Source organism: Alnus glutinosa, chromosome 11 (genome assembly GCF_958979055.1).
Source record: "Alnus glutinosa chromosome 11, dhAlnGlut1.1, whole genome shotgun sequence".
Classification (NCBI taxonomy): Eukaryota; Viridiplantae; Streptophyta; class Magnoliopsida; order Fagales; family Betulaceae; genus Alnus; species Alnus glutinosa.
Genome location: NC_084896.1, coordinates 6,608,968 through 6,631,306, shown reverse-complemented (window position 1 = coordinate 6,631,306; position 22,339 = coordinate 6,608,968). Strand labels below are relative to the sequence as shown.

The following is a 22,339-nucleotide window of genomic DNA, read 5'->3' as shown; positions in this document are numbered from 1 at the left end:
TGGGCAAGCCCATTTTCGGAAAAAAAAAATTCTCCCCCTCCCCACCCTTTCATTCACGCACACACATATCCATCTCCCCCTTCATCCTTATATCCTTTCTTCTCCCCATTTTCCTCATTTCTCCTCTCTTCTACCATACACCCACACACCCGTGAAAGAGAGGGCTGCCGCGTGAAGGAGAGTCGCCGTGGGAGAGGATTACCGGCTGGAAAAGGGAGATCCAGCCACGTTGCAGCCCAAGAAAAAGAGAGAAAAAGAAGAAGAAATAAGAGATCTGGCCATGGGCTTTTGTAGGGGTAAATTTCTAGCCTTTCTTCGTGTTCTATGTTGCCCATTGTTTATAAAGCACAAAAATCATGTGAATAGTTTGAAATTTATTTAGATTCGGATTTTAGGTTAAAATGGTAATGGGTTTTAGTTGTTAGGAGGTTATTGTAGATTTTTTTTTGGGTGAAAACCGAATGGGTATTGTTGAGAATTTCTTGGATTTGCTTTGTAAACCGAATGGGTTCCATTTGGTTTGATTTAGATTGAAATCGTGGATTTTGCTTAAGATAGAAATTGAGGGTTTTATGGTGAGTTTGGAAGGGGATGGCCGAATGGTGTATATCTTTTGGGGTTTTGGTTTTTAGTGATTTTAGCTTGTGTTTAATGCTTTATTGTTGATTGTTGGAATTTTAGAGGGATTTCCATGGGATGGACCGAGTGGGTTGTCCTCTTGGGGTCTTGGATTTTGGTGTTGGATGTGAAGAAATCTCAACAGATTTGATGTTGTATTTTTGAAGCTTAGCTTAGTGATTGATAGTTTGAGTTTGAGGGGTGTATGGGCTAATTTGGATGGGTGTTTGTGGTGGAACTCAAATCTGGTTTTGGGTGGTGATTTGATGATGTTGGTTATTAAGTTAATAGAGGTTTATTTTGGTAGCTCATGGTTAATGCCTTGGGCAGAATTATGAGTGGAGAATAAGAGAAATGACTAAAACAAATAATTATTAAAAATGGGAGTAAATGGAAATAAAGTGTAATAAGGGTCATTAAGTTAATAGTTAAGTAAGATGAAGGGGTAATAATGATAAACAAGTGAATGGATAGTGTCACAAGTAAATAAATTATAAATGGATTTGAAGGAAATACAAGGATTAATGGAGTTAGTCAAATAAACATAAATAGTGAGTTAAATGTTGAAATAGAAACATAATTAATATTGGAATAAAGTTCATAAGAACTATGGATTATTAATAAATCAATTATTAGCATAATGTTTAGTTTTGAGTCTAGGTATGTGCCTCAAGTTTTAGTAATGGATATAGTATAAATGTGATTATAATCTAGTTTAATTTGAGTTATTAAATTAGTATGTTAAATAAGATTAAAGTCTTAAATCTAAACTACTTGGAAAGTTAGAAACTAATAAGAATAAAATATTAGATGAAGTGATTAAGGTTAAAAGAACATAGAGTTGTTATGTCCAATACAATCTTACGTCAATAAGTATACATAAGTGAGGGAAAAACATAATAAGCTCTGGAGTCATTTGGTAAATGTAATGGGATGATTAATGTGTTTACCTATGTAATATGAAACCTCTAAGTGTGTTAGGAGACTATGTTTAACTTAATAAGCCTTCTATGCATATATGTACCTACATATGTTTATTGACCGAATACACATAGTTAGCCTAAGTGGATAAGCAAATTATAAGACTTAATTGATAATAATGATAGTAAGGTGACTAAGTACCTAATTCACCTATCTGTGTACACATGATATTTATGTATATCAATTGATTAGGTTTGAGCGTTGTATGTATATATGTGTAAATGTATATATATACATATATATACATATATATGGGTTAAATACATATTGTTAACTTAGTAAATAAGTAACAAGCCATTAAAGGATTAACGATGATAGTGTGACATCATAATAATAAGTAGACAAATAAAATAGTAAACGCGACTTTAAAATAAGAAGCGAAATAATTATGAACCTATAACCAATGGTTAACCTAATGGTAGCCAAGGTACTTAGTTGGCTCTAGAAGCGAGTAAAGCGACGTGTGAGCACGCAGGTAGTTTATGTGTCTTAGAGTATAGGTTCAATAGCATAGTTTAACGTCCTAAATGGTTGCAGGCACGTGCCGTGATTGGAAACTTCAACGTGTTCTCCAATCTAGAGTTCAAGTAACTAGAACACGGGGGAAATGTTTGAGTCAAGAGTTCGATGCAGCCAAGGTGAGTATTCTACTCACTGAGAAGTATTATTTTCATAAATGATGAATTGCAAAATATATATTGTTTTACAAACCTGAACTAACTTTATGTTGATTATGATCTGTTTTGGATGATTTGAGTACTTTTGAGTATATTGAAATTATGATGATGTTTTGAAGTATGAATATGATATGTGAGTTTAGAGTGAGTATAAGTTGGAGATTTAAGTTATGCAAATTGTTTAAGAAATGACATGTTAAATCGTTTACGTTTTTATAAAGAAAGCATGTGTTAAAGGCATAATTCATGAAATGAAATGTATATTGTTTTAAAGCATGAGGCATATGCATATGAACGCTAAACGTGCATCGAAGTGAGGTTTACAACTCACGGGAAACTATGCTTGGGGTAACACCCATGATGCTTGGATTAATTTCCATGATGCTTGGATTAATTCCCATGATGCTTGGGGTAAAACCCATGATGCTTGGGGTAACTCCCATGATGCTTGGATTAATTTCCATGATGTGCATTGCATAATCATTTATAGCATGGTTTTGATGAGTGTGATGTTTTTGTATTATGAGTAGTTTTGCTAGACTTATTAGTATGCATAAGAGTTTTAATGGAAAAGAACTTATGTATATTTCTATCGGATGGTTGCATGATTTAAATGTCATTGATTTCTAACATAAGGGTTATGTAAACCTAAGCAAATAAATCTTAAAGTATTATCGTAGGTGAGGTCGTACGTAGTCGTTTCTACAATAGAACTTCTACGTATAATCTTAGTTGCCAAGTATGTTCAAATGTTTTCTATTAGTCGGTGTGTGCTGTATCAGCTATGGGGGTTTTGAAACAAAAGTTTATAAAATTGGTGGCTGTTATAGTGTACGCGAGACTAAAAAAAAGAAAAGTTGGTTCTTTGCGAAAACTCAGTGAATAGTATACCTCTGAGGTCTTAGTGTATTTATTTATGATAAGATGGTGGGCTCATAATTCCACCTATACGGATGTGGCAAACCCCCACAACCGTATAGATGTTCCTTTGGCTGCAGGTACTCCGGTCATAGGGGAGAGTGTTGTAGATGTGCACTTTGGATAATATGACCGAAGCTCGCCACGACGGTCATAATGGTTGGACCACAGTTGTCCACTATTTTATAGGTTTTGTTTATGGCTGGTGACGCTTTAGTCACTTGTTATTGTATAAGCCATTCCTGTTGTTTAAATATTATGTTGATAGGACTTAAACATATAGATGTTAAATGGCTCTGTATTGTAAATAATTTGTAATAGATGTATAAGCTATGCTTTTTGCTATTCAGGTTTATGTTTCCGCTGCATAGTTAGTTATATGTTATACTCTGATTTACCAGGTGTATATATTATGGGATATATACCATATGTTGGCTTTGCGACGCATCGTCGTGCCACTATGAGGACTCGTTTATGTTTGAATTAAAAAAAAAAAAAAAAAAAAAAAAAAAAAAAAAAAGGGTCGTCACAGAGAGATTTCCGTGGAAACCCGTCGAACCCGCCAGACCCGGGAGTGAAACCCGTGACCCGTGTGTGCAACCCGACGAATTCGGGAGAACCTGTGCGACCCTTATCTTCAATGGCGAGGTTTGGTGCGATTTCCGGTGTTTGGAGGTCGATTTCCGGCGGTTCCAGTGGATTTCCGACGAAGACCTGTTGAACCACGAGGACCCCCGACCTGCTGAACCCGTGAAGGAAACCCGGTCCTCCAGGAGCTATTTTCCGGCGAATTTCCAACGACTGCCAGTAGCGTTTTCCGGTGGATTTGTTGAGGGAAATCCCCAAGGTATAAATTCTATAATTTTTGTGGATTGGTTTGATTATTATGGAATTAGGGTTTGATATTTTTGGGGCTTTTCAATTGATTGTGTTTCGGCTAGGCATAGTTTAAGAATTGATGAATTTGAACCGATTGTATGGGTTTTGTGTGGGCTGTTTACTGATTTGGGAGCTTTGGGTGTTCACTGTTTTGGATGGCTGGCCGTGTGTGTGTACCGTGATGGGGTTCACTGTGGTTGGCTGATTTGGGCTGATTATTGAAGTTGTTGAGTTAGTTATTATTTTGTATGTAGTTAAACGAACAAGATAATTACTAAAGTAAATAAATGAGTAAAGACTACATAGAGTAAACGAGCAAATAAAGTATGTGGGCATAATGAAAGAATAAACCCATGAGTATGTAAAGTGATTATATAAATAGATTATGGGATTTTAGTATAATATAGTTAAAGACATTTAGATAACCTTTAAGATTAAATCACTAGGGTCCTAGGTTGGAAAGACTAAATGGATAAGTGTATTAATAATAAGGTAGGAGCGTTAATGTAGAGTTGTGGTGGACTAATAGTAAATTGAGCTTAAGTGTAACGCTTAATTTTGAGGTCTTGGTATATGCCTCAAGCTTTGGTAGGCGTAAACATTACAAAACGAGATTGTAACCTAAGCTAATCTAAAGAGTTATTAGATTAGTACGTTAAATAAGATTAATTTTCTATAATCTAAACTACTTATGTGGTTAGTAACTAATTAAGGTTAAACATTAAAGTAATGGTTAAGATGTGAATGCCGTGAAATGATAATTATTCATATAATCCTTAGACAACGAAGAATTGATAAAAATGTAGAAGTACATAAATGTACTTTGAATCCTATAGGAGCTAATTTAGTAACTAACTCACCTATTCCTGTACACAAAGTATTTGAGTGCATCATCGGTTAGGTTTAAGAGTTGTATATGTATATGTATATATGTACATATGTACATATATACATATACATGCATACATGTTAAATATATATTGTTAACTTAGTAAATAAGCAACAAATCATTAATGGATTCACAATGGTAATGTGATGTAATAATAATACGTAGGCAAATAAAAAAGTAAATGCATCTCCTAATTAATAAGCAAGATATAATTAGCCTAATAATAGATTAGGATACCTAGTTAGCTTTAGAAGCGAGTGATGTGACGTGTGAGCACGTGAGTAGTCTATGTGTCATAGAGTATAGAGTTCAATAGCATAGTCTAATATTACCAATGTTTGCAGGATCGTGTCATAGTTGGAGACTTCAACGGGTTTTCCAATGTAGAGTTCGAATCGTGAGTCCAATGCAGCCAAGGTGGGTATTCCACTCACTGAGAAAAATATATATTTTTATATGTATTGGATTGATAAAAATATATATATATATATATATTGTTTATGAAACCGAACCGACCATATGATGAAATGTATATGCTTTGAGATGATTTGATTAGTTTCGATTATGTTTAAACTATATCAATGATGTTTAAAAGATAGTGCAAGAGTGAAAAGTATTGAATAGATTTAAAGTGTTAAGTTCTGTGGTTGAGATTTAAATTATGCAAATTGTTTGAGAACATATCATGTTGAAACTGTTTAGATTTTATAAAGAAACCAAGTTTTGAATGATTTCAAAGTGTTGGATAAAATGCTAGATTTGTTTAGTTTTAAGAGGACGTGATTTAACAACTGCATGATTTCAGCGTGATACAGTAGTGAAATATATACTGGTCAAGCACGGAACATTGAGCATGTAGTATAGAGCATACATACCAACAATATCAGTATATCAGCAGCATAACAGTATCAGCAGCATATCTGTATCAGCAACATAACAGTATCAGCAGCATATCAGTATCAGCAGCATTATTAGCCCCAGTTCATGCATAGCATATATAGCATTGTTTTATGAGTGATGTTTTTATCCTATGAGTAGTTTTATTAGACGTATTGGTATGCATAAGAGTATTCATGAAAAAGATCTTATGTATATTTCTATCGGATAGTCATGTGTTAAGATCATACATTGAACTTGAAAGTACATGGATACATGATTGCCCAGGTGCGAGTAATGACATGTCTATGAGTAAGAAGGTTGACTGTTCTTGTTCTTCAGGAAAGACGTGTTAGCATGATTGAGTTTAACTCTAGTGCTCTCATGATCTACTGACGTCAAGGCACGAAGCTGAAATACGATTAGAGATGGTGTTGCGAGTGTTTTGTTGATGGATGTTATCCTAGTATGGAAGAGTAAGATGACATGTTCCTTGCTTATGACCTATGTGTATGCGTGATATCTGTGATGGAGTGATCGTATGCACATATATCTGAGCGACCAATGAAAAGTATTATTATAGAGAGGTCTATATGTTGAAACTTCCAAGGAGGGATGACTGGAACTTCTACATATGTTCACAGCTATATAGTATGTTTTAAATGTTTTCTGGATAATCAGTATTTGCTGCATTAGCTATTGGTAAATTGTGGCTAATATAGTGCTCGCACGACTAAAAATAAAATAAGGGTTGGTTCTTTGTGAAAACTCAGTTAGTCTTATACCACTGAGGTCTTAGTATGTTTCATGCTAAGGCGGTGAACTCATTCTTTCACCTATGCGGATGTGGATACCACCACAACCGTGAAGATGATGTTTCTTTGGCTGCAGGTACTTCGGTATAGTTGATGAGTTGGTAGCAGTGTACTTGAGATATTATGACTGAAGCTCGCCGCGACAATTGTAATTGTCGGACCACGGGTTGTCCACTATGTTATAGGTTTGGTATGGTTTGTGACGTTTGTGTCACTTATTCTTTGTTAAGCCATTATTGTTATGTAAATATTGTGTTAATAAGACTCAAACAGATAGATGTTAAATGGCTCAATGTTGTAATTAATTTGTGATAGATGTATAAGTTGTAATTTTCGCTATTCAGATTTATGTTTTCCGCTGCATAGATAGATATATGTTATACTCTGATTATCTGGTGCATGTTATGGGACATGTGCCATATGTTGGCTGAGCGACACGTAGTCGTGCCACTGCGATGACTCGTTTATGTTTGTATTAAAAAAAAAAAAAAAAAAAAAAAAAAAAAAAAAAAAACGGGTCATCGCACCAGCTCCGTCTTTTCGCCATAGCCAAGGTACCATATGCGATATGAAATGAATCACAGGAGACAAAAAATAAAGGCGTTAAATAGTAGGGACCAAAAACAAATTTAACCCTGTGTATATATATATATATGTAAACTGAATCCTTCCTTAGAGTTATAAACTAAATCCTTCCTTAGAGTGGCCTAAAATTGCAACACGTACATAACGTGAAGCCATAATTTTTAGTTGATAAACTGGTCCTTTAAGTACTAACTTCCTTTAGCAAAAAATGAAGTGAACTGTATTTTTTTAAGTCGTTAACAACTTAAAAGTATCACGAACGTGAATTACTCACATCCTTTGAAAAAGGATCAGATTCACGTCGTTTGAACAGTTTAAAACGACGTGCGCCATTTAAGACAACTTTTATATTAATGCCATTTACAGTCAGAAACGACGTGAACCTATTTTCCATAACTCGCTTTCTCTCTCAGGAATTCTGCTTGCCTCCAACGAAGCAGCTTCTCTCCATCTCTCACAGGTAACCTTCTTTTTCTCTCTATTTTTCGGTAGATCTATCTCTTTTTTGGACGAGAAAAATCCCCTCTACTGTTTGTTTGTTTTTTTTTTTTTTTTTTTTTGAAGTTCTTTCTTTGATCAGATCACGTACATTTGCAGAAATTTGAAATTTTATTTTGTAAATAATGACGGGACATTGATAAACCCATTAGAAAAATTGCATGCCAGATTTCATTATGCTTTTCTTCGTGCTCTTGTTAATGAAACGGATGACCGTCTCTTTGATCTATATATCTTTTTAGCATATTTATCCATATATCTATATATCTGTTTTTCCCTTATAAGAAAGAGGTCTGAATTCCTATCAATTTCCACCAAAGTTTGTATGAAAATGTAAGGTAGATTACTCATCTGCAGCAGCTTAAGCACAGCGAGTTTATATAAGCTTGTGCCAAACTTATATGTGAGAGACTTGTTGCTAAACTTAATTAATGGATGATTTAGAGATATTTTGGAAAGCCCACTACTGACGTAAGATTTTGTTTTACCTTTTAAAAATTACGAAAATGAAGCCAATGATTTATATATGAACACAGGTGTCGCATAATTCAAACTTAATGTTATTGATTAGTGGTTTAATGACAAAATATATGAGGAGCCAGAAAGCTCTCGCAGGAGCTCATAGGAGCCCCCACAGTCAGACACACAGCCTAGATATGGAAATGCTGAATTTTGTGCCTCTGGTGCTCTTCTCTTGCTGGTTCCCTTGGTTAAGTTTCTTGTACAGAAAAATAATACTAGAAACTAGAAGTGTTCAGACAAAATTTGTCTAAGCAGTACTAGAGAGAAGAGTAAAACGACACCAATAATGAGTTAAGAGGCCATTTTCAATCGATTGGGTGTAATGTTTACTCAGTTTTTCACTCTATTGTTTTTGCTTTTCCTCCCTATAGATGTGCTGAGAATGAGTTAAGAGGCCGGAACGACTAGTACTGTTTCAGACATGAACTCTCAGTATTTACTTTCTTATACTTAATAAGTGTGCTTGTTTGGCACAGAGTTTTAAACTTATTTTGATTAATGTTGTAATTTAGGACAATTTTTCAAACATTTACTTGGATTAAGCTTCTTCACTTTATCGCCTCTAAAGTTTTTAATAAACTCTTTAGTTAGATTATTTATTCTCGGCCTTTCTTGTAATTTTTTGTGCCTTTGAGACTGAGTCCAGTTAGTTAACTAGCCCAACCCTAGGTCATGCATGGTACATTAACTCTCTCTAGATTATCACAATTTAGAGTCATATATATATATATATATATATGTGAAGATGCTTGATTATAAATTAGTCAACTAGTAATGGTGAATTATAATTCCTTTTCAACGACTCAAGATGATCGATTAAAGTTAACTAGTAATGGTGCATTCATAAATAGTGATACGTATAATTAGCAAGCTGCAGTTTTACTACCTTAGTTACCACGCATGCTAAGTCTAAAAATAAAAAAGAACAAAAAAGATCGAATATGAGAGTACATAAGCAACAATTTTATTTCATTATAATTATATATTGCTACGACGATACAACAAGCTCGGAAACATTTCAAACTTTTCAAACCATCAGACGGTTCATTATGGCTAGAACATATAGTTCTCTAACTGAATGTTTTCTGAAGAGACTCAACCACATTTTTGTCCAATTGAAAGGCCTTGGTGAGAACATCTGGATTGATAGGAGGATTGGATCCAAAAACATTCTTTGCTATGACGATGAGCCCAGGATTCTGGCTTCCAAGACCGGAGAAAGAAACAGCATTGGTCGTTCCTACATTAAATTGGAAGTGAATGAGACCGATTGGGAAGACGAAGACGTCTCCTGAGTTTAGAGTTTTTGTGATGAGGCGGTTATCCGGGTTTGATGTAACAAAGCCAACTAACAAAGTACCCTCTACAACTACTAAAATCTCTGTGGCACGAGGATGAGTATGGGGTGGATTTAGGCCGTACGGTGCAAAGTCAATGCGAGCCAAGGATACGCCTAATGTATTAAGGCCAGGTATTTGGTCTGCAGTCAAAAGAGTGACATTCGACCCGAGTTGATTTGCGGTGCTTCTAGGAATGTTCAGGCCTTGGAAGAAGAAATCATTGGCATTGGCAAGCTTTGGGTCTCTGCAGAACTTTCCATTCACAAATACTGCACAAAGGAAAGTTTGTTAATAGATATCACAAGGCACTTAGATAATAATGGTTTATAACGTGTGATGCAGAAATTAAAAAGGCCTATTCAAGTAATCCCTCCTACCATAATTACATTGATATGTAGATCCCATGGATGAGGAAAAACAATCCAGATTCCAGATTCTTCAAATGACTTCAAAAGAACATAATAATAATAACAAGAAGAAGAAGAATGTGAACGTACCAGCATCAGTGGAAGTATAATTGACTGCAACACAAAAGTCTTGCAGAGGAGCAGGGTCAAAGGCAGAGGCAACGGAGCATGCCAAAGCCATGAGTGCCAGAGCTACAACAAGGTAATTAAGAACCCCTTTCATGCTTATTTGCTTCTGTATTCGGTGAGTTGTTGGTTTTGTGAGGAGTGAGAGATCTTGGGTGGGAAACATGTCTATTTATAGCGGGGAGTCACTGAATTCACTAGATGGAGCCTCTAAGACTTGGTAATTATGGATTTTTTCACTAGATGGAGCCTCTAAGAGTTGGTAATTATGGGTTTTTTTTTTATTAGAAATGCAGCCAAATCCGAACACTTCCATTACTGGAATATTGGTTTCTCCAATATTCCGCAAAAGCCTTAATTAAAGTGATAGTATATTAAGAAATTGAAATTGAAATACCTAGTACACTTGACCCTGTCTTAACTAAGAAAATCTTTCCCATTAAAATATTAAGCTCCGAAATCTTTGCTTTTAATTACGAGCACTTAATCATGTTTCGAGTTGTGACATTATTTAATGATATATTTTATGCATTAATTCTAGGAAAATGTAGATGTTCAAACAGCGTGAAATGCTCCAAGTCAAATGATTTGATCTTATCTCGTACGTGAAGCTTGCTTCTTAGTTCTTTTGCTCTGCTAGATAAAGCTTTCCTAGATAACAACTATATATGTACCATGCTAAGGCATTTGGTATATTCTTGTCTTCTCCTTTTCTTTTCTTTTTTTTTTCTCTCTTCCATTACGTGTGGTTTGTAGGTATTTGGGGGAAATAAATTCTTGCAATTTAATGTTTCTGGTGTATTTCATTTAATTTAGAACAAAAGATCTAACTATCATTGATCCAAAATAGAAAAAAAAAAATAAAAAATAAAACAGAAACAAACAAAAAACAAAAGATCTAACTCCAATCGAAGATTTTACTGTTCAGACATGAAGTCCATTCTTTATATCTTAGCTGCAGCTTTCCTTTCAAGGAACTAGAAAACAGAGTCATGTTGGAATAGAAAATTTTGACACAAATTGCTCTTTGTCTTCTCAATCTACCGCTTTATATGCTATGTCCGTAACAAATTTCAAAATGCTCTATTAGTACAGTGACCGCACCTTGTTCGCCAAAAAGAAAAACTGAAAGAAAGTATAGAGGTTAGAGGGGTTCGTCGGGGCTATATATGGCGAGATCACTCCAACGCTCAAGTTGGTGTATATGGAGAGGGAATTTTAGCAGAGTCCTGTTAAGGCAATATGGGTGTACCTGAGTGAATATTATCCCTTTCTTTAGGGTTTTAGGGATTCTTGCCAATAAGTTGTTATTGAAGTGGAGATTTCCTCCCTAAATTTGTTTCAAATTGGCGTATGGCGCAGGCAAGCAGTAGCTGAGCTGGAAAAGTGAGGAATCATTTTTTGAGCACTGCATCTTGGTAGGGGTGCACTCAAATCATTGATAGTTATTTGGGCTGTGGCCCCGGTAGACCTTCTAGGCTTTTTTGTTGTGGCCGCTAGGAGAACATTGGTAACCAAGCCCTCCAGTAGTCTCACAATTCCCTTAAGGCTTAAGCGATTGGGCTGATAATCGTTTATGGGAACTTTGTCTATATGGTTGTCGGTAACCGGAACCTCTAGTAGTCCCCCAATTCTCTTGAGCGATTAGGCTAATAGTCGTTCATAGGAATTTTCTCTATAAGGTCATTAGTAACCCGACCTCTAGTAGTTCCCTAATTTCCTTAAACTATTGAGCGGATAATTAATCATGGGGATTCTCTTCTAATGGGCTAGCGTGACTTTGATTAGTCTGTCGAAAGTTGTGATTGTTAAGCCATCTTGACAAGTCGTGATTGGTACTCCATCCATACCAATGTGCGTACGCCGAGAATTATTTGTTGTCCACATTAATGCCGACCGCATCACAAAAGATTTTTCATCAAGATATCAAAAGTTTGTACCCCTACATTCCATAAATCCTATTATTCTGATATCAGAGGTTGTAGGTAGACATATATATTCATTCTAGATGAAGTTGGGCCTGAGATAATCATGGATAAGATGAAATACGTTTGTTTCATGCACAACCAAAAAGGCATGTTACAACAAACTAGCATGACAAGCCAAGTACTATAGGTTGTGTTCATGTTCCCAAAAAGATTAAGTCTATCTGAGACTTGCTCAAATCTAACATTGGGTGGGTTTGATGCAAAGTCTAGGTGTCGTATATCGAATGAGTTCCATGTTTTACCATCAGTCGGATGCCTTAATACCCGACTTTTGAGCGCCCATGAGTGTGCCACCTCATGCAACAGTACACTGTCACATAAGCAACCTTTGCAGTCTTGGTATCAATGGAGGCCACCGCAACATTTCACCGGCCATCTTTTCGATGTGCTAGATGATTCATCTTCATATATAATTTCGCACATCCTTCCACTTTGATTTTTCACACACTGTACATATATTAACTTCTCAATGTCCCTCAAAAATTGCATACAATCATTGCAACAAGCCCGAATCTTCTCATATCAAAGCTTTAAGTGCCTCAAATACTTTTTGACCTCATATGTATTTTTAGGCAAAGTTCCCTTTGTTGGTACGGTACAGGATATTTTTGGGATTTTTCATATATGCCCGTCTAGTAGGGTTTTGTTATAAATATGTTATACTGTGACTCTAAATTATTATTGAATATAGTTGCACTCCTGTGGACGTAGACACATTGTCGAACCACGTAAATCTATATCTCGATTTTCTCTTGCTCTTTCTCTTTTTCATTCCATATTATTCACCATTGTTGTGTACAGTAACAACATTGTTCATAAGTATGTCATGTTCTGCTTATTTTAAGTTAGTAGTAGTAATTATAATGAAAAGGTTTTTTATGTACACTTTATTTCTTTCTTTCTATTGTATTTATTTTTTTTTTTTTTTTTTTTTTTTGGGGGAAAACGTGGAAACAGAGGTAGGGAAAGCATACAATTGAATTGAATTAGATTAATAATCTTTATTGACCGTGAGATATCCGGTCACATCAGTGGGCCCAAGATTGGATGTATTAGAATTTTTGGTTCGAGTGATTTTTCTTTACAGCAATTTGTACTCCATCTTTAATTAGTGAATTATTTTGTGATCACCTTCTCCTGAAGACATATCTTATATCAAAGGAATCGATCACATAAATTCATGTGCTCTCGTGTGTGATTGATTTGTGTTATTTTATTGCGATCATAATCTATTGCAAAACAAATGGTACGTGTCAAGTTAAGTTCACGTGTTCCAATCGATGACTACATTAAATATGGAAAGAATAACTTCTCTATTAAGAAGAAAATGATGAAAAATCTTTCAATTCACCGAGTTTACATGAAATTATTGGGAGAGATGAAGAAATCCAAACAATGGACATCGATGAGTGAGAATTGATAGATGTCAAGGCTGCCAATGCAATCCATCTCAGTATGTCAGAAGAAATTTGATGAATAAGTTGTATGTAAAGAAGCATTTATATGGTTTACAGAAGAAGGAAAATATTGACCATTTGAACTTAACATGTTAAATACACAATTGTTAATTACATTACGAGAATCTTTTTTTTTCTTTTTTTTTTTTTAAGTACTTAACATGCATGTTCTCATTGTAAAGTTAAAAATAATAAAAAAGAAGTTATAGAAACTTATACTAGCCTATACAAGTCAAGTCGGGCTTATACGAGCAGAGCCTAAATTTATATGAGCCTGAATTTTTTGTTCAAGCTCTGTTCATTTAATAAACGAACCGATCTCGATTCTAGCTAAAGCATGTTCACGAGTAGCTCTGGTTGCTTACAACCCAAGTTCTAAGTGATTTTCTCTCTACTATATTTTGTACTCCATCTATTGATAGTAAATTTCTTCCGAGTCATCTCTACTAGTAGATGTAAAATTGTTAAGCTGGACCACTTAAATCTAAGTGTCATGTGTCATTGAGTTTTTTGCTTTCTTCTAATTTTTCGCATCTCACGGGCCTTGAAAAATAGAATAAATTTCCTAACATAATGCTAGTACTGTTTTGATGAGAAATGATGTTATGTGTAAGGCTATTGGAATAGCTACCATAAAAGTCAAAATGTTGGACAGGATTGTGAGAACACTTACTAATTTTATATATATTCTAGAATTTAAGAAAATCCTTATGTCTTTAGGCATATTAGATTTATTGGGCTATGGTTATTTAACTAGAGATGGAGTTTAAAATAATCAAAAGTGCTTTCGTAGTAATGACATATCAAAAATTGACAATTTGTATAAGTTACTCTTGAACCCAATCATATATGAAGTTGCACTAGTATCTCCTAAGGCAGAATTAGATTTTCATGATATGGTTTTGTAGAATATGCAACTTGGCTATTTAGGCAAACGTGGTATGTTTGAGCTTTACAATTAACTTTTGTTAAAAGGTGTAAACCATGCATGCAAATTGAGTTTCTACAAGTACTCTATCTATGGGAAGCATCGTAGATCGAGATGAATTTTTAGGGCAATGTTTGTTAACTTTCTCAAAAACACTTCTTTTCTTTTTCTTTCTTTCTTTTTTTTTTTTTTTTCCAAATACAAAAATACACTTTTCTCAAAATATCACACTTTTCAAAACTCAAAATGCAAAAACTTTTCAAAACACAAAACGTTTTTTCAGAAAATAAACACACTTAATGTTTTAGAATCTTCCAACACCTTCTTATAGAAATATTTTTATAAAAAAATGTACTTATTTTTTCTTCCACAAAATAGAAAATAAAAATAAAATTGGGAAAGATGGTCACATGGTCAATCCCAATGGAAGAGAAGGGTTGCTGCATGCCTACATCTAACCTATAGCGGGAGGTGGTCACTTAGCCGCTACAACAAGACCGGGGTGGCCGAGTGTCCACACTCTCTTTTCTTAGATTTTCTTTTTGTCTTTTTCTTCTTTTTTTTTTAACAGTAAAAATGTTAGCCTCCAGGCCTTAAAAGTTCATTTGGTATTGTATATTTAGTATTCATTTCTTTGAAAATACAAAGCACTTTTCAAAAAGTTTACCAAATGTAGACTCGAAAAATACTTCAACTTTCTATCACTTCAAAACCTTTTTCAAATAAGAAAATAAAAAACAGTTTTCAATACATTTAACAAACATAGATTAAATTTCACAAAATATAAGGCTTTACTCATCACTTCAACATTAAAAAGACTCCACAACAGAACGAAGTTGCTGAAAGGATGAATAAAACTTTGTTGGAAAGGGCAATATGCATGAAGATGAATGCAGGATCGCCAAAAAGTTTCTAGGTTGAGACAGTTAATTTTGCATGTCTCATCACAAAATGATCTTTATCTGGAGGGATAGATTTGATATTTGATGTCAGTGTGGTGTCAAGGGTTTTAAAGAATAAAATTGTTAGCAAACATTTGATATTTGATGAGTTCCATATGCTAAGAAAAAGTGAAGATGAAGCATCAACTAAATGATAAAATGGAAAACAACTCGTGGAGATGGATTTTGATGATTAAAGTTCACCCATGGAAAAGAGTGATGATAAACAGGTTTTTAAAGACTAACAGCACCAAGAAAGAGGCTTATTCTATAGAAAAAGGTAGAGAGGAACGTGATCAAAATGCACCAGAGAGGTGTAAATTTAAAGATATGGCTCATTTTGCTATAGTAGCTAGTAGCTGAGATCCATTGTGTATTTAGGATGCTACTAACACGAAGAACAGTAACAGTTATATGTTGGTAGAATTGCCTTAAAGAAAAAAGGTTATAACGTGCAAATGGGTTAATTTATAGAAAGACAGAGTTAGTTAATAAAAAAAATTAGACAAAAGGAACTGGTAGAAGATTATGGTGTTATGACCAAACCAAGTTCTATGCTCAAATTCAAGCTATGCTTGAACTTGAATAGTACTTGCAGCCTGTGGTTGTCAGTAAGGGCTTTGGCGGAGAAATCTTAATGAGACTCGCAATGTTTGTGTTAATGGAATGCAAATCAAGGTGGAAATTTGTTGATATTGATTTGATATTCCATCACATCAAGGGATTTATGTCTCTTTTCCCATTGTGGTTTAGAAGAAGCCGGCTATGTGTCTATGTAAAAAACCTACAAACTTAATGTTTTCAATGATGTACATGCTTAGCCAACTTAAAAAAAAAAATAGTATATATATTAGGCACTTCTTTTTTATTTAAGTGCAAGGTGAAGAAAGTGGCCGCACTAAAGATGAGAGAGAGAGAGAAAATTTTGGTAAAAAAATGAATAGAAGAAAATAGGAAGAAAAAACAGAAAAAGAGAAATAGTTTGAGCTGCCACACTAAAAGGTATTTCGATGTGTGCTGCCCATTTTTTTTTCTTTTCTAACGCTTATGAGCTTAGCCCAAGTCTAAGTTTCACGTCTAGCCCGCATTCAATGTAGCATTGGGATTCATGTACCTTCCAAAACCAAGGGTATTTAAGCCTATTGCTTACAATTATCTAGCCTTGCAGCAGCGAAAGGATTAGACATTCTCCCATGCTACGATTCCCTACAGTCCAAACCCGGTGCCGCATTAAGCTAGGGAGATGGGTGCATGAGAATAGCTCCTTTGGATCCAAAAGCGCATTGGCCTCCTAAGCTCAACCATATTAGTACCACTCAAATACCAAAGAAAGATAGAGAACGCTTAAAGGGTAAGCTAGTTTCGCCCAATAAGTCATTGCAACGAAGTTTACAAACAACAAATATTTTCATTATTATTAATTTTGAAATTATTTTCGACGAAACATTTTGGGAAAAAATTGTAGAAAATAATTTCATTCCACTTTGGGTCTGGATTTTCTGGATCCTCACCAGGGACAGAGAAGTCCACTCATGTAGGCCAATAAAAGAACCAAGAACCAAAACAAACTCAAGAGGAGTCCCATATTGTTTTCTCCTTCTCCAGTCAAAGCCAACAAATAACATTAGCTCTCTTTGAAATACCACAATGAGAGTGTGCGGAGATAAGAGAAATTTTGTACACGTCTCTCCACCAACTAGTAATCTAAGATTGCATATATACAATCGCTTTTTAGGTGCGTGCTATTGTAAAAAAGGTGGCAAAATATTTTTCAACAACAAGAATTAGTGGAAGAATATTGCATGTTGTAATCTTATATATAAATGTATTACTAAAATACTTTCTAACAGAATGCTTCCTATTTTGGATTCTTTGGTTAGTAAGAATCAATCTGCTTTTATTCCTGGCAGAAGCATTTCTGAAAATGTGTTGTTGGCTCAGGAATTGGTTAGAAATTACCATAGAAAGGTTGGGCAGCCTAGGTGCACTATGAAAATTGACTTGATGAAGGCATATGATTCGGTTAATTGGGATTTTATCATCCATTGCTTGTCTTGTTTTGGATTCCCAACTAGATTCATAAATTGGGTTAAAGAGTGTGTCTCTTCTCCTCGGTTCTTTATTGCTATAAATGAAACTTGGTTGGGTATTTTAAGGGAGCTAAAGGTTTGAGGGAGGGGGATCCCCTTTCTCCTTATTTGTTTGTCATTGCTATGGAAGTTTTCTCTAAACTCATGGAGGAATACACTGCTGCAGGATCTGATTTTAAATTTCATCCTAGATGCTCTAAAATGAAACTTACACATTTATGTTTTGCAGACGATTTGCTACTGTTTTCTGATGCTAGTATTCAGTCTATAAATGTTGTTAAGGCTGTTTTGATAGAGTTTGAAAAACTTTTTGGATTGAGAGCAAATCCTTCCAAAAGTTCTTTTTTCTGTTCTGGTTTATCTTCCAGAATGAAGGATTTATTGTTGGATGCTCTTCAGATGAAAGAAGGGACACTTCCTGTCAAATAACTGGGGGTGCCTTTAATATCTTCTAAGCTCTCTGGTAGCGGACTAACCGGCAACGTGAATTTTAAATTTATAAGTTTACCACTTGCAATAGTACGTATCGATTGTACTATAGTAAGGGTGATCGAACAACAGAGATTATTGGTTGTTTTGCGTAATGGAATATTAAAGAACGTATTTAACTTAACTTAAAGATAAAAATAAAAGCAAGGGTTGTAGAATTGAAGCTACAACAATAAAGTGAAGGAATGAAAGCGGAAATTGAAAACGACTTAAAGAAAACTTAGGGTGTTGATCTTATCCAATCCTCAACCAATGAAATGCTTAAAGTCTATATGGTTCTTCCAAACATGCATGATATGAGCGCGTAATGGGCGTCAACCATTACGATGACCTCGACGTGAAAACACTTTCGTTAAGATGTAGTTATAAAGCACCTAGTTTTACATTAATCTACTCTACGTAAAGATTAGTCTATAATTGAAAAACGTTTACACTACGAAAGGTGTGGAGTGATTAATGCTCCCTAGCTTACTACTCTACAACACATCCTAATAAGTATACACAATACATGAAAACCCTAATTAGGCCACAATGATAAAATATCTAGTTTCACACCAAACCATTTCACATAAAGTTTAAACTACAATTGAAAAACATTTTAGACTACCAAAGGTGTGAAATGATTGGTGTTCCCTAGCATACCCTATAAGGTGACTCTAATGAGAAATCACACATCATGTCAAATAGCATCATTGCAAAAGAAATCGTTCTTGTTTCCAAGAACGTTGGTTTTACTCAAAAAATCTAAGAAAACTCATAGACAAGTTTAACTCTTTTTCATGAATAATTAGATTGGAATCTTGAAAACAAAACCTTTTAGCATGGGTTTTGAGATCCTCTGACCCTTAACAATCATCAAACATCTAAAGAAAATCCTAAGAACCTCAAGAACACTTCATGATTTTTGGATTGGATTTTTATCAAACCTTAAGAACTAAATTAGCTAGATATGAAGTAAACTAATTTAAGCATGAAATTAAAGGAAAACAGTAAAGAAAACAAGATTTAAATAAACTAAGAACACTATATTAATCAAAGAGAATTCGGATTACAGAAAGAAATGAAAAGCATTAAAATTAACTAAGATACACCTGAGACAATCGAAACTCCTAAAAGATGCATGATAAACTACTGATGCTCTGGAAAATAAAGTCAGGAAAGCATACATCTCTCTCTCACCCATGCCTCATATATATAGAGGAAGATATTTAAAAATATCTAAAAAAGAGATAAGATAAGAGATATATCTGAAATATCTAAGATATTTTGGAAATATCTGAAAATATCTAAAAATATCTAAAAAATATCTAAAATATCTAAAAATATCTAGGAAGAGTGACATGTCATCATTGTTCCAGATTGTTTGGAAAATATCAAAATTCGATCGATCGATCGCATTTCGCTCGATCGCATTCGTGGTTGCTTTGTCTCGATCAATCGCATCTCACACGATCAATTTTTCTTCAACTAATGATTCGATCGATCGATTTGCCTTAGCCGATTCTTCACTCGACAGGAGCAACTTTGAACTCTGGAAATGACCAAATCACCCTTGATATATTTTCAGGTCTAATTCAAGTATTTTGAATTAGATTTCAATTAAGACCTGAAAATAAGACAAAACACTAAAACATAACAAAATATTATATTTACAACACAAACTAGGTATAACAAATGTAAATTAAGGGGTCTTGAATCGAATAATTCAAGGCTTATCACTCTCTGCTATGGATTGTAGAATTTTAGTTGAGAAGATTACCAGCTGAATTGACTCTTGGACTTCTAAGAAGCTGTCTTTTGCAGGGCGATTGCAATTACTTGTCTCTGTTCTCTATGGTTTGCAAGTCTATTGGACTAGTATCTTCATTCTGCCTAAACAGATTCTTAGGGAGATTTCTCAAAAATTTAATAGGTTTTTGTGGAATGGGAGGGATGGAGAGGTTGCTAAAGCCAAAGTTGCTTGGAATGATGTGTGTTTTCCTAAGGCAGAAGGTGGATTGGGTTTAAAATGTGTGGAAACTTGGAACATTTCGTCTGTGATGAGGCGCGTCTGGTCCTTATTTGCTCGGTCTGGTTCCTTGTGGCCGGGTTGCATGGGTGAAAGAATACCTCTTGAAGGGGAGAAGCTTCAGGAATATTAGTGTTTCCCAAAACTGTTCCTGGAGTAGGAGAAAACTCTTGGGTTTGCGTCAGCTTGCTCGAGGTTTTATCAAGTTTGAAGTGGGTGATGGGACTAACATTCACATGTGGCTGGATAATTGGCACCCTTGTGGTCCTTTACTTGAGAAATATGGCTTCCGAATTATTTATGATTCTCAAAGCCGAATTGATGCTAAGCTAGTTTCTGTCTTAAGGAATGGGGATTGGAATTGGACACCTGCTTGGTCCAAAGAGTTAGTAGACATTCAAAGTAGACTTTTGGAAGTCCATTTAGGTGTTTGTGATAAACCGGTCTGGACTACTGCACGTAAGGGTGTGTATGTAAGTGCAGATACATGGGATTTTCTAAGGAAGAAAAGGCCTGTGGTAGAGTGGTGGTCTATGGTATGGTTCCCCTATGCTATTCCAAAACAAGCTTTTTTGTTGTGGTTGGCTGTTCAGAATAGACTAACAACAGGTGATCGTCTTGCGGCTCGGGGGTATAAAGGGTATACTCGGTGCATGTTTTGCAGAAATGCAGCTTTAGTTCTCGGATATGGAGAACTTGCATGCAGTGGTGTAATGTTACTAACCCTCTCCTTGATTGGCAGCAAATGATGGATGAAGGGTGCAGGCAGTGGAAAACAAAGAAAATGTGGGGTATACTTTGCTGTGTGGTTTTGAGCTCTACTGTGTACAACTTATGGAGAACAAGGAATGAGATAAAATAGCATGGGTTGCCTAGAACAGAGGAGCAGATTCTTAGGATGATCTTCTGGGAAGTTAGGTTCCGGATTTCAGGAAAGGGCAAATTTGTGAAGACTAGGGAGAATATAGCTATATGTCATTACTGGAACATTGATAATTCGATTTTGGTTGAACTGTAGTTTCTTCTGTAGTGTTGTAGTTTGCTGAGTTTTGTTTTGCTCTGTGTATGACCTCTGGTTGTTTTGTTGCACTTTGTTTGTTCTTCGTTTGATGTTAGTAATAATATGGCTTACTTATTCATCAAAAAAAAAAATTAGTGGAAGAAGCCATGACAATTAGGTGATTGATTGGTTTCTTTTCATATAGTCTATCCTAATAAAACTTCCTTAATTAGCAATTGTCTATTTATTTTCATTAAAATATCGTTGAAAACTGTAAGTAGTTTGTTCATATCAAGGGCAAAAAATTTCGTTCTCTGACATCTCAATTTCTCTCTTATAAAGATACATATTTAAATAAGTAGAAACTTCGCTTAATCTTCTTGAACTTTCATCGCTTTTACAATCACCACCTTAAAGTTGATAAACTATCAATTCAGTGTTTCTAACTTTAAACAATTTGCAATGTCCCCCCTCCATTAGTATTTTCTGTTAAATCCTAACGGAAGTGGCCACACGGGCGTGCTATTTTGGCAATGTTCTCCCCATTATACCCCTTATCCATGCAAGTGAAACTCTAAAAAAACCCTTAACCCATTTGTTATGCTTTTAGTATTGGCAAATTCTGTGATGTCCCGAATATTTTTTCTTTTTAAAAATAAATTTAATGGGATAAATGATTAAAATTAATTTAACGATTGGAAAATACAATAGGACGCACAGAAAATATTTTATGGTCCTAAGAAATAAATTATATAAAAGAAAAAGAATTTAAAAGAATAAAATAAAGATTTAAAGAAAAGGCTAATAAATTAAATAAAGTAAAAATAATATAATTGGTGCATGGGGCGTAGACCTGCGCCCCACGTCCAAATTATTTGAGTGAAGGGCTAATAATTTTTCCACTTGATAAAGACTTCAAATTTATTTTATTTCTATTTGCTTTACAAAAAGAAAAAAAAAAATGTTTACAAATTTGGGATTAAGAGATGAAATTGCAACAAAATATCTATTGATTAATGTTCTTTTCTATAATCACTATTTGTTTAAGATTTTGCTCATTAAAGACTTTGGAGCTGATTTTGACCTGAAAAATCATGTCTTCTTTTAAGATTTGATGTAATTCCCTTTATTAGATGCGTTAATTAAAATGTTTTTTATTTATATATTTGAATTTGCTTTACTTATTGCTTACATACCTCTCTTGATATTCTTCTTCCTTTGCTTTTATTTTGCCTAAACTTTTATCTTTCAGTTTGTTTCTTAGTGATCGTATGATATTTGAAAAGCTTTTGAAAATTGTGAATGAA

General features: G+C 34.7%; 1 protein-coding gene and 2 long non-coding RNA genes across 3 annotated transcripts; 2 read left to right on the top strand and 1 right to left on the bottom strand.

Moving 5' to 3' along the window:
* Nucleotides 1-3,562, top strand: LOC133882369 (uncharacterized). Its single transcript, XR_009902659.1, has 3 exons — nt 1-296; nt 2,137-2,237; nt 3,257-3,562. It is a non-coding gene; the product is annotated as an uncharacterized LOC133882369 (long non-coding RNA).
* Nucleotides 3,563-5,304: 1,742 nt separating this feature from the next.
* LOC133882370 (uncharacterized) lies at nt 5,305-7,013 on the top strand. The gene is made up of 2 exons (XR_009902660.1): nt 5,305-5,379; nt 6,709-7,013. It is a non-coding gene; the product is annotated as an uncharacterized LOC133882370 (long non-coding RNA).
* Nucleotides 7,014-9,174: 2,161 nt separating this feature from the next.
* LOC133881045 (germin-like protein subfamily 1 member 7) lies at nt 9,175-10,297 on the bottom strand. Its single transcript, XM_062320009.1, has 2 exons — nt 10,096-10,297; nt 9,175-9,867 (listed from the first exon to the last, which is right to left on the bottom strand). The coding sequence occupies exons 1-2, from the start codon at nt 10,295-10,297 to the stop codon at nt 9,329-9,331; spliced, it is 741 nt and encodes a 246-aa protein (XP_062175993.1). The 3' UTR covers nt 9,175-9,328.
* Nucleotides 10,298-22,339: the final 12,042 nt, after the last annotated feature.